This window comes from Diuraphis noxia, unplaced genomic scaffold (genome assembly GCF_037042655.1).
Source record: "Diuraphis noxia isolate RWA-SAM2 unplaced genomic scaffold, SU_Dnox_SAM2 contig0003, whole genome shotgun sequence".
In the NCBI taxonomy this organism is placed as follows: Eukaryota; Metazoa; Arthropoda; class Insecta; order Hemiptera; family Aphididae; genus Diuraphis; species Diuraphis noxia.
In genome coordinates, this window is record NW_028301713.1 from 28,137,311 (window position 1) to 28,151,571 (window position 14,261).

The 14,261-nt window shown below is 24.5% G+C and overlaps 1 protein-coding gene across 2 annotated transcripts in view; it reads right to left on the reverse strand.

Moving 5' to 3' along the window:
* LOC107174004 (serine/threonine-protein kinase 32A) overlaps window positions 1-14,261 on the reverse strand; it is a 95,166-nt gene that overhangs the window by 20,880 nt on the left and 60,025 nt on the right. For both annotated transcript variants that reach the window (XM_089223950.1, XM_089223951.1), the window contains 2 exons: window positions 7,772-7,827; window positions 2,186-2,351 (listed from right to left, as the gene is read on the reverse strand). In XM_089223950.1, the coding sequence (XP_089080076.1) occupies window positions 2,186-2,351; window positions 7,772-7,827 (222 nt within the window). The remainder of the gene's footprint in view (window positions 1-2,185; window positions 2,352-7,771; window positions 7,828-14,261) is intronic.

A 14,261-nucleotide genomic window follows, 5' to 3' on the forward strand; every position in this document is an offset into this window, starting at 1 on the left:
ACATTTTTTATTTCCTGTGGCCAATGGTAATATTGGCGACTCTATGTGAGAAAAAAAATTGGTTTTTGTGAACCAATAAATCCTTATTCCTTATGTGAGCACCTCTTTTGAATGCGATATTTGCCATTGCAGTCCACATCTTTGGGTATAATTAAGATTACTTATGTGTTATGTACCAAATTTCAGAAGAATGAGAACTAGAGTCATTTCTATGAATCATTTATATCAAAACGAACATTGCCTTTTATATATATGAATATTATTTCATTAAACATTAATATATACTACTTTTTTTTTTTCAATCAGTTATAAAATATATAATTAGATCATTTTTATTTTCACAAACTGTTTCATATTGTTTTGTATTTTTGTTTATATTGCTTAAAGCTCCAGGTAGCCCTCCAATATTTATATGATTCTATGCGGTAGTACATTTTTACGAACGTTATAAGTAATTTATCTTAAGTAGTTTCATGTCATACGTCATATCATTCATAAACTCAGATATACATTTTATATTTAAGATACTGATTTTAGAATTATTATTATTTATTTTTTGGTCTATAACACGGATCATTCAAACCATCAAAATTGATATAACAAATGAACATTTAAAGTTAATCAAAGTAAATCTACTTTCACGCTTAGACAAGCCACTTTTCCAAATGTACTACTTATGTATTCCTATCCCTCCATTACCCACAGTCAAATTTCTTGGTTAAAACATTTGATTGACGCTTAACTTAGGATCACAAAATATGTGGAAAAAATATTAAATAATCAGCTTCGTATGCTTAAACATATAATTATTATCAAAGTCACGCCTATTAACATTTAACTCCTCATGTACAAAACCTTATTAAAACTCATATGAACATACAGCTATGGATAAATGCTAAAGAGTCCAATCTAAATAAGATACAAGCTTTTCAAAATATGACCTTTAGAAAAAAAATAGTAAATGCCCCTCTATGTATCAAACTATACTCTACACATAGATTGTAACTTTAAATCTATTGATGACTAAGCTAAATATTCCTAAAGAACATTTTATAACTGTCTATCTACTCACTCAAAACCTCTTATCTAAAACTTATTATCCCTTCATTCCAGGTAGTCTCCCTCTGAAGGTAACTGAAACTTAAAATGTGCAGAGATTTATTTCATTAAAAAAAAAGTGATCAAATAAATAAAAAAAAGACTTAATTTAATCACAAAAGCTTTAATATAAATTGAAAGTGTCATCATAGTGGGTGGTTTCTTTCACCAAAATCTGTAACTTTATTTTTTTCTCTATTTATAACGCACATTATGTTATTATTTTATGGTTTGGTCCATTTACAACGTGAAATATCAAATTCTCTACTTAGATAATGTTCAAAATCGTTTCTAACGTTTTTTAGCTTTCAATAAAACATGTTATCCGTGAGCCTCATTCTTCTTATCAGCCATTATTAAATTTGTTTTACATTTATTGTCTATCAAATAAAGAAAAAAAATAGATTTAAAACTTTTTTCAAACTTCTAAACGGTTACACTGATTGTCCAGAATTATTAAGTTTCATCAATGTTAGGTTCCTCAGCGTAGAACTAGGTCTACTATTATTTTTAAAGTATTTTAGTAGTACTAAGATTATCAAAGAAAAAATTATTCTCTGCTTTTACCTGTCAACAGAATTACCATGTCATTAGCAAATGACACCAACATAAATTTATTAAATTTTACATCCATATAATTTTTTTATAATTCTGTAAATTTATTTTTATGTTTTTAAAAGTATTTTAAAAAAATTATAGTATTTGAATATTGTGGTTATTATTATTATTATCATTTGTATTGTTTATATCATTGTATAAGACATTATCTATCATAAAATCCGTTCGAATTTAAATAAATAAATATTATATATTTTCTTTTCAAAAAAATATGAGTTAGATGAAATATTTAAATTATTTATTCATAAACTTACACAATTAAGAATATCTGAGATTAATTTGTCTCGTGCAATTATTATTTTAATCAAAATAAATACAACTGCAGAGGTAAATAAAACGTAACATCGACGTAAATATTTTGTAAAAATATTTTGGTTAATTCAAGCGTATTATGTCATATAAAGTGTACACTGTACAATCTCAATTATGTATTATTGATTTAATAGTATATATTTTAAATTATGCATACCTTGAAAAGAGAACCATAGATTTACCAGAAATGGATGTTCAAGCGTAGTTAATATTTCCATTTCCCTTAGTACATTTTTTAAGGCATCTCTTTCAATGCAACGACTCTTCTGCATGTACTTCATTGCATACATTTGACGAGAATTTTTCTTTTCCACTATACATACCTATAGACAAACATCATATATGACATAAATGTAATACATTTAAAATAATTTAATACATTAACTCTACCAGTCAAACGGTAAAATAATATTTTTTAATCAATTTTTGAGAATCTAACCTTATACTCTCAAAAATTGAGGAATCATAATTAATATGCTTTTTGTTAAAGTGTAGTTATAAAATATCCAGTAGCATACTACATTGTGTTAGGAATTTCACTATTTTTTTTTTTAGCTTTAATTGTTGAGTTTCTTTATCTTGCAATAAATATCGTGTTAGGAAAATCGGTCGGAAAAAAGTTTATACCCAGCCCTATAACTTATCCATGTTAAAATATAAACATTTAATTGAATGGTAAATTTCATATGATATCATTTTATAATATTGTGGACTTAAGGGTAGGTTATGTTAAGTTACACTACAGAAATCAACATATTTTGAGTTCTAGATGTTTTTAATAGAAAGCTTCTAAAATAATTAAATAAAATCACTATAAGGATTAAGGACATTATATTTTATTAAGTCTATGTTTAATATTTATAGATTACCAAAAAAAATAGGAAAAAAATAGTTTTAGAGAATCTTTTACCATCTTCCAAGTCCAGACTATATTCTACATTTATGAAATGACCTTTGTTAAATGATAGGTTAGGTTATTAACTCTCTTAGTTAATTATAGTGGTTTGACGCCAAATTTTGTCTGTAAGAGCGAATTTTTTTACTCAAATTTATTACTTTTAACCCGGTATACTCTTAAATTATAATGGATTTATTCAACTAAATTAATGCGGTAGGTATATTACAAGTGTATAGTAATTTAATATTTATGAATTATAATAATATCTAATAAGATACTTGTTCATAGTTCGGTTCCGAATGTCGTAATGTGCGCACGTCTGTTCATTAGAAGTATGCTCGCTGCTCTCTTTATCTAATCGTAACCCTCCTTCGAAAATATTGTTATCATGATCCACGATTTGTGAAATGTGGGAAAATCACGTCTCAGGTTCCTGTATCAAGCCACGTGACTCTTCAGCCAGATGTGCCTTATGCAATGGCAGCCACACTGCCAACTACAAAGGTTGCTCCGATTACAAAAAACTTAAACGTGATACTTCCCCAATTAGGCGAGATCCTACCATACCTACTCTTTCACTAAAAAACAATACCAAAATCTCTTCTGCTACCAATCAGTATTATTATGCTCAAGCCACCTTCTCTGGTAAAAACTATTCTAAGCTTAATTCAGGTATCGAATCTTTATTATCCTCTTTCATCTCCGAATTTTTAATATCATAAAACCCCTCCTCTCCCTCCTTACTTCACTTCTATATAAGTATCAATTATCAACAATTTAAATATATCAAATCGTATTAATCACGTTATACCTCTTTGCTTACTATCTGTTCAGTACCTGTCTTTTAAATATTAATTATCTTATACTCTGTACATTCATATCTTATATTTATATTTATGTATTATAAACCTTAACGTCATTGTATGTTCATATATATAATATCCTATCAATTTATTGTATGTCATGCTATTTTATACTCTATCTTTGTTTTGTTTTCGGCTATAATTTATTTTATAATTGTTACATAATTGCTATTTTTGTATAATAGTTACTCTAGAAGCTAATAAAAGAAAAAAGATACTTGTTTTTATTTTCTATCATCATTAGTAGCCACTAGCCAAAATAAGGGGTAAATTATTAGTATAGGTAATCTATACACATAAGAATCTACTAAAAGTTTAAATTACAAAAACAATTTAATGTCCTAGAGAACCACTATACATACTTTGAGTTAAGAAAAATTTATAAATAATTGTATATGTATGTCTTATCTTCTTCTTTAGATTATTACATGTATGAAAACCATCCACAAAATAAAAATAATAACTTGACCATGTAAATAAATCCATAATAATGAATGAATATATAATGTACGTTGTACATACAAATTAAACGTTTTAAATGTAATAGTCATTTCCAGAGAAGTTTAAAGTAAATAGCACTTTCTGTACCTAGTCGTTTTTATGAAGATATTATACCCTCATGTGCTCAACGTCTTACAAATGAGTAGCATAACAAATTGTATGCCCAGCAGATTACGCTAAAGCTCCGTTAGTTGAAAAATAAAAGTGAATTGATCTTTAATAAAATGTATAGGAGTTTTATTTAAGCGACTTCGTGGGATTTTTACTGTATTTTAATTTTGAAAATTATTATAATAATTTTAAAATTTACAATAATTTTACAATTTATTGATATTTGTATTGTAAAACCCTATATGTTTGTCTAAATACTACTAATTCTCTAACCTTTACATTTTTATAGGAGCTCAATTCAATCTACTTTTTAATTAAAATGCTAAAAGTTATTTTGGATTTGAATTCTAGATACCTAATAATATAACTTATCTATTATAAGACAAGTATAATTTGATAGTAGTATGTTCCATGAAATTTTCTTTTGGAAAAATATGTATACACTATTAATTGATGTAACTTTGTTAACGAATCGTGTAATTAAGAAAGTTGAAAATGCGATTCTATTCCGCATGATGAAATGTGATTGCATTAACGGTATTATGTAGGTATGTGGAATTATTTTTATCGATCAATATTGCAGTGAATATTAAAATATTTATTTTTTCATTTATTAACTGGACATTTAATTTTAGTAAAAATATATATATTTAGTAGAAATCCTATAACCAGGTATATACGAAAATGTTTATTCATGAAAATGAAAATGAATTATGTCATAATGATTCGTATTCAAGGTTAGAAAAACCACTTTAATTATTATTTATTGTAAATGTAAACATTGTATGGATCCTACGCGTGAAGATAAAGCATATCTTTGAAACAGAGTGAAGTAATTAAAATGCACTTGTATATAATTAAAGTTAATAATTTACATTGATCAAGGCATAAGCGATACTTGTATGTTATGAACACATATTATGCAGTTAAATTTATTTTAATATATTTGTATATTGATATTTTATTAGTCAAAAGTCATACAGTAGTTGTTTATCATAATATTATAAATTACACTGACGTTGATTGCTAATAAATGTACAATTAATAGTTTATATTTTATTGTGAGTTCGAACACTATTTATTCATTTATGGTTACCAATTATTAAAGTATTTGTGATGTATTCCTTTGGTTCATTACGACAGGAATAATGTTTCACCACTTATCCAAATTCATTGAATTTCGAAAAAAAAACTTATATATATATATATAAACAGTTATTAATTTAATTTAGAACAAAAATGTTTATTCTTTAATCAACACCAAATAATGTTTTTATGTATTTATCATGATTTTTATTATTTTGTTGATAATGTTGATAATGAACGTAGTGTTTTTTTTTATCTTTAACACAGTTCATTTAAACTGAAACGATTTTATTATATCTAAATTCCAAGCAAAACAAATACTTTATCGGATAATAAAGTTATTAATTAGAAATTTATGAACTGAATAAGCAAGCACTCGTTTGAGACTATTTTTTTCTGTCGTTTAAGAATAAATATGCATCTTAAAAGTTCTAAGATTAATTATTTACGTAGTGTATCCTAATTCGGATTTCATAATTTCATATTGGTTTTATTTTTTTTAAATAGGCAATGACCAAAATTATTTGGTTGTTTATTAATTAAAATTAAATATGATATTTTAAAGATGATATTTCACAGATTATTTTATATTTCTTATTTAAAGTATAAAATAATAATTATCTAATATAATATGTTTAATTCATATACAATATATTTTAATTATACTAGTTAAGTAGGTTAGGTTAGGTATTATTTATCAGAATAAAATTGTACATTTATAACTTATTTTAAAGTCTTGAAACTTGCGTATTAATTTATTTCCGATGTAGATATTAAAATAATGACTGTTATTTAATTTATATTTTTATTAAAAATACCATGATTACAAAAATTTAATTTAATTTAATTTTTAAAAATTATTTTAAATTGTTCCACAAATTTCACAGCTACTGTACAACTAATTTGTAGAATTCTGTTTTCTTTTTTAAGCCACAAAATTGTACAGTGTGATTTTCATCACTTACAATAATTGTTTTGTAACGTAAATATCATGTTATGCTTTATGAATAAAACATAACTAGTTTCAATATAAAGCAAACTTATAGTATTAAAATGTCTTTATATAATATATAAAGATATATACATATTAAATTGATGCTCTTATTGGTAGTCACTTGTTATTTAAATATTTATGTGGCTTTATTATAGGTACATTTCTCTTGTAAGTTTTTCTATCCTAATGACACACGCAGGGTACCAGTAAGGTAGTTACTAGTTAGGTATGTAAAACGTACGGCGTAGTGAATATTGTAAATTCGGGTCAGATTGCGCGCGCACACATGCATCAATGACTTGTAAAAAGTACGTAGCATATGTACTAAAAAACGATTCTAAAATTGAATTCCTCAAAAGTAATGTATTTTTAGGTTCAATGAACTAGGCATATACGCATAAAGTACGAATAATCAGACATAAAATGTCTCTTGCAACATCGTAATGATGTTGTTACAATCAGTGGTGGTATTTTCAACGTTTTTATGGAGATGTATAATAAATATGTAAGTTAATATTTTACCTATATAATTAATATTATACAAATGATATAATATATAAGAGTTATGGAATTATTATTACATTATTATTATAAGTGCAAATTAATGTTTTCTTCCTCTGTACCTACATACTATGTCATCCATTACTTTTGATTTTTTGAACTTTTTCCATGATGAGTGTGGGGTGGGGGTGTTGACACCCAGGATCACCTCAACGAAAATACTCCACGTAATACAATAATGTGAAATTTAAATTAACGGGAAAATGTGTGTAATATGTTATCGACTATATTCCATCGACAGTAATAATATGAATCTAATAGCGTAGCACATTGGGTCGGTGGTACTAGAATAAGACTTTGTATAGATCCCATTATTTATGAAATATTTTAAGACAATAATACTTTTGTAATACAGCAGATTATATTATTGTAATCTTATACAATAGTGGAAAATTAAAAAAAAAAAAAACACTAAATTGTATTGATGTTTATTTTCCAGTTGAGCTCACCTCGTTAATAATTCAGCTGCCAATCTTATAAATTGCTACGTCATATATTTTTCAATGTTTATCAAGATTACCAGCTAGATATCATATTAATTACATAAACATTTTATCATTCAGGTAAAATTCTATATTTTATTTAATTAATAACACATAACATAAATACAAAAGTATTTATTTAGTAACTGCGTATGATGTTGATTCAAATTTAATTACTACAACACACATAATTAACTAAATAACAATAATATAATTCACAAAATATTGTTAATAGCTAGGTACTTACTTTACCAAAACTTCCTTTACCGATTGCTCTCAAAATTTCAAAGTGGTCAAAGTTCACTGAAATCAAAAAGACAACTTTTAAAATATCTTTCAACATAAAATCTGTATAATATTCAAGATAATTCATATCATAATATTATATATCAATAACTAATCTTTAGAAATATCATTTTTATGTTATTTTTGAAATAAAATATAACTATCAGATGTTTATTATTAAAATCACTAACAAAAATATGTTTTACTTGAAAGGTTTTCATAAGGCGTGAGTATTATAATAGGAAAAAGTTAATTGTAATGTTTAATACAATATAATTCCAAATGCATATGAATTGAATTTAGGTAATTACTAATCACGTGTAAGATTTGTTTCATAAAGTGTAAAATTGACTATCTAAGATTGAAATATTCAACGTGATTCTACAAGACTAACTTTATTTTCCCAATCCATATGTGAATGAAAGGTACATACAATAGTATGTCTAGATACTTCAAGGATGATATCAAAGACATTGTTTTTTTTTTTTTTAGAATAGAAACATGTAATTCAGATAGACAATATCATCAATAATTTTAATAAGTGTGTATTTATAAGCTCTGTGAAATTAGTTTAAGAAAATTATTAAGATAATGTTAATACTGTGTTAATGGAATGATAAATTAAAATTGTAAAATAAAAACGAAAACTAAAATAATATTCATTACAAATTACAACTTTTTTAAATTAATTAATTACTCTGATAAAAACAAAAACCCCCAAATATTGCATAGTATAATCATGTAAGATGTGGGTACGAACTTTACTAATATAAGTGATATTAAGTTCAAAAAATAACTAAGGATGTATTTATAATAATTTAAAGCAGTTAAATTATTAATTATTCGACCACTTAAAATAAGTAGTTTTTCATAGAATTACTATTCAGTAAATAATTAACGAATTTGTTCGGTGTTATGAGATTATTTTGCGTTGAACACATAATGCAAATTAATAGCTATACATAATTTCTTGCAAAGTATAATATTGTTCAAATTTTTTTCTAAAATAAATATTACTGCTTTAGTTTAAAACAAAGGTAAATATATATATATATATATATATATACCTTATTATTTTGTCAATACATATTGAAAGGTTAATCATTTATAAATTACTAGATACGTCTTACAATATCTAATTTAAAATAGATATGATACAAAAATAGTGTTTGAAGTATGATATTATGAAACATTTCTCAAAAACGTGAAATAATAAAATTATTTTCAGACAAATCTTAATATAAGTAATTTATCAATTATTATTTATATTATAGTACATAGACTCTAGATTTAATCATTGATATTAATTCAATGAGTGCCGTAGTTGACATATTTCCTAGGTATATTATGTAATTTATATAATGTATATATTGTATTGTTTACGACTATTTAAACCAAGAGTAGATTTTTTTCCCCCACGAAATGGATTATTGTTGAGAACGATGTAATGATAGTACCATTTATGACAATTATTCGTAAAAATAAAATATATTGATATATTTGAAAATAAATATTAAAATACTGAATTATTTCGCAATTTTAAATTTGATGAAATTCTGAAACACTAAATAAAACCAACAAAAACTTTATTTCAACTTAATTTCAAAAATTGAATTTGATATTAGGTATTTACCATCATAATATTATTATACTATATCTAAGTATTAAATATACCTACCTTAGAAATCACAACGGCATTATTATAATATTATGTGGAACATATTTACTATTTTTTTTTTTTTTAGTTCAAAAGTTTTGCATATTTAAAGCTGCTTATACATCTTTAATAAGTTCAAAATAGTTTTTAATAAAAGTTATACATTCTAAATTCGAATATGTTTTTAAAATTAAATGTTCTAACGCTGTGTGATATTATTCAAAGAGTTGAGTTTGAAAACAATAATATGTATCTGATAAATTATTATGATACAATTATTTTTACATTTCAAGGAACTGTATAAAACTATATTTCACAATATCATTCAGAATTTAAACTCTTAATTAAGGACCATATATTCGAAACATATTTTCTCGAAATGCAGATCATATATAGGAACTAAGCTCAAACTCATAATCAACCTAAATATATGTTACACCATAAACGCAAACATATAATGTGAACTTCTTCAAAAAAAAAAAAACATGTTGGATAAACAAATTTTTAATTTTTGAAATAATATTTCTCCTATATTAATATGCATGATTTATATTGATAAAATACAAAAAAAAAAAATTAATAATATATAATCTACGTAATTAAATGTAGTATAATATTATAAATTTGTATCTAAAGGAATTTGTAAAAACGAATGGACTTAACTTCTGAAGATTCAGATGAATAATAATAATAACTATTATTATTATAACGAATAATAAAAATAAATAGGTACAATAAAAATAAAAATTATGCTTTCGAAATTTTATTTTCATGGGTCCCACTCTTTCATCGTGCATAATAGAAAACATTAATATGAAGTACAATTTATGTTTAAATTTTGTAAATGTATGATGATTATAATTTATAAACTGGTTTCCTGCAGTGAAATATCTAATGAAAAACTCTGGAATCCAATTGAAATACTTTTAAGTTCGAATAAAACGTCAGATTTTTTGATTTTTCTTCAGAGAGTGGCTAAAGTTCTTCGTAATATTAATGCGTTTACTTCTTATGCTTCATTATAAAAGAGCTTTTCAAGAATAAATTATGATTATAATTGGTTCTGCACATTTACATTTTGTAATATTGTCCGGAGCTTTAAATTTTTGCCTAACCTAACCTGTATAAGAGATACAAAAATAACACTTGTTTTTTATTTGTTTTTGTTTTTAATGCAGACGTTTTTATGAACATCTTTTTTCCGACACGATGTAACGAAAATAAATGTTGAAAGCATTAAAAGTAAAGTCTCGGGTTTTCTCTTACCTGAGTAGAATATTTTTTCAAGAAATTGCGGCGTATACACAATCATAAGTGGAAAAGGGTAAAAAGTTCATACCTCATAGAGTTAGAGTCTTATGAGAAAATCGATAATGTATCCCATCATATAAATATATTACCCATATAAGGTTTTATTATATTGTGCACTCTATGTACTCCTTTCAAAATAAATGTTTCGTATTCATATGTACCAAAATAGCAATGACATTACACTCAAATTAATTCATATAAGTAATACGTGAATATGCTCCAATATTGCAGTTTATTTATCCTCATAAAACTATTCCATGATATGTTTTTAATTATGAAAATCTTAAGAAGTTCGAGAATATCTGAATATGTGATGGTACATATAAGATTGAATTCAACAGTAGGTTGATAAATGCTAATTTATTCGTGATTAATAATGCTCTTGATTATTTCCGCATAACATTTTGGTTATTTGCAAATATAGCCTAATACTATTTACATAAATTTACTTGCGTATTTATAATTATAATATTATTTATAGTGGCATTTATGTATATACTGTGGATGCATTCTGCGTACAAACATTATATTTTACATTTAAATTATATTTTTGTCAAATATAATAAAGGTAGGTATACAAGGTGTTTCAAGATGACATGACATATGGAATAACTTTTGTTTAAAAAAATTTTCACTTGTGCTAAATTCTAAATATTATTTTTTTATTTTCAGTATTCAAAAATAAAAAACTTGAAAATTTATATTTTTTTTTTTTTTGGATAAATTCAAAATAGCTTATTTGTGAATCTGATTAAAACAACAATTCTGATTGTAAAAGGATTTATCTAAATCAAGTAGTTTATTTTTTAGAACTTTTTTAAAATTCTATTTTTTTTTTTTGGTTAAATTGATCTGAAACGCAATAACTTCTTAAATTATTTACTTATTATATAGTAACGGAAATTTTTGTCATATGTTTCATTAGCATATTTTTTTCGGACCATTCTGAGATACCCTGTACAAGTACACCTACGCTATTATATGTAGATAAGTAGACCCATCTATAATGTGTAAAAACATATTGATATGTTAGATAAAATGATACACGAGTTTAAACTTGTTTAAATATTTTATCACATATTATTAGAAATATGATGTGTTATTCACAACAATAATGGTTATAAATTGTATTGTGAGAGCAAATGAAAGTAAATTCATAATACTTTTAAAATATAAATCTACAGTTGAATTTGAAAATATTATAAACTACTAGCTGTATTTAAAGATGTAATGGAGAATGGAGTATATAAAAAGGTATAAACTACATAGGTATAGGTCGATATAAAAACGAAATATTTGGTTGAAATATCATTTTGACATTTTCCAGTCAACCATGTTGAACCAATTAAGTTTTCGTATAGAGTTGTGTTGACTCATTTTTGTAATTTATTTAAATATTAGTTTACACAAGTCTATGTCATGTAGTGTTTTTATTTATTTATTTAAATATTTATATATGTCATATTATTTTGCCCTAACACGAAACAATTACTTTTCTGTGTCAACATTTTAGGTTTGTTTGGTAAAAATTGTTTTTTATTACATTTGAAAGAAAAAAACTTATAACTTTGGTCATTCTGTGAAAAAAAAAACTGACGAAAAATGACTACAATGGTATCTAATGTAATTTTGTATTATATAAGATTGAAATGCATCTGACCTCAATAATGGTTGTTTCAAAATATTGTTTTTTTTATGACTATTCACGTAATGTAAAATAGAAATATTCAACGTGAATTGGTTTCAACTAGAATAACATTTGATTTAAAATTATTGTAATATATTTTATTTTTTTTATTTAAAAATCAAAATAAATGGTTACAAATAATAAATAATAAATTGGTTCCATTTGAAGAACCTAAATCCTGTAAGCTAAAAGCTTGTGTTGGAAGTAAGGAGTTATTACATTTACACATAAAATAATACTTTGTAATTTCTTATAATAATAAGTACATTCATTTATCAATAAGATTACTATAAAAAATATTTAATAATAGTAACTAACAGAAAAAAAAATGAAACAAAGTTATAACATCAATAATTTAATAATACATTAAGATGATACAACGTTTAATCAATGGAAATACACTATTACATATGTAAATAGCAGTTCAATAATTTAAAATAAAAATATAATTCCTACATTATAAATCAAATCGATAATCTAAAAAACCAAAACAAGAACGTCCAAATAATTTGGACACCAGGAAATTGCAAAATTCACGGAAATGAATTAGCCGATCATCACGCAAAAGAAGCCATAGTATCCGAAACTCCCTAACAAAAAAGTAACCTAATATTAGACACAAAAAAACACATAAAAATAATCACTCAAAATATATGGCAAAATCACTTGTCAAACCAAAACAACAAATTACGTGAAATAAAACACAACATAAATCAGAATCGGACACACGACCCACCTCACACATGGACACCTCATGAAGAACCAACCACCTTCAGAATGCACCACATGCGGAGTAAGCCTCTCAGTAAAACACTTGATGACAGAATGCCGATCAAATGAAGAAGAAAGAGAAAAACTAGATATATCAACCAACTTATACGAATCAATCGGACCCGACTGTCAACCCGAAAAAATCATGTCATTCCTCAGGACAACCAAAATAGATAAATACATTTAATTAGAATAAATATAGTTTTAAGAATAGTATAATGTAAATCATGTATAAAGCTAATGGTCCATGTCGCCGAAGCTATAAAGATCAATAAAAAAAAAAAAATATACATAATATAATATTAAGACACATTGCTGTAATAGTTAATACTAAAAACTAATGATAGAAAAATAAAAGACACATTATTATTCAATTCTAAAAATATATGTGTGTATTATAATTTATAATAATCGTTATGTTTTGTATGTACCTCTCCAAAATTATTTAAAAGTCTATGTACAATATTTGTTTATCTATTATACAGTATAGTAGTTTGTTTCGTATAAAACAAAAAAAGTTATTTCACGCGATATTGTGTAATATAATATAAATGATTTCTAATAAATAAATAAAAAAATCATCTTTTTAAACCATTTTGTACATTGTTGAATACGAGATAATGATGTATATTACCAGTTTCCATGTATTCATATGAGTAGAACTATAGGAATAAAATAATCATAACCTAAGTAATATAAAAGTGCCCCAAAAAATTTGACAATTTATCTGAACTAATATTTTATAGCTAGTAACAATGGAACGATTTATTATTATTAATTATTAAATTATTTGTAAATGCGCCCGACTAGCAGTCTCATCCAGGAAATTATAAAAATTTTCAAATATTTGAAGAAATATTATGGTTTATTATTTTCATACAATTGTCATTACGTAACAGGTATGGATAATTTTTGATTTCACAATTGATTATTCTATTATAAGGAAAAAATTATTTAAAATATCGATATGAAATTGTTGTAAAACAATTATTCATTTGGCTATAAAAATATAAGCAATATTAAATT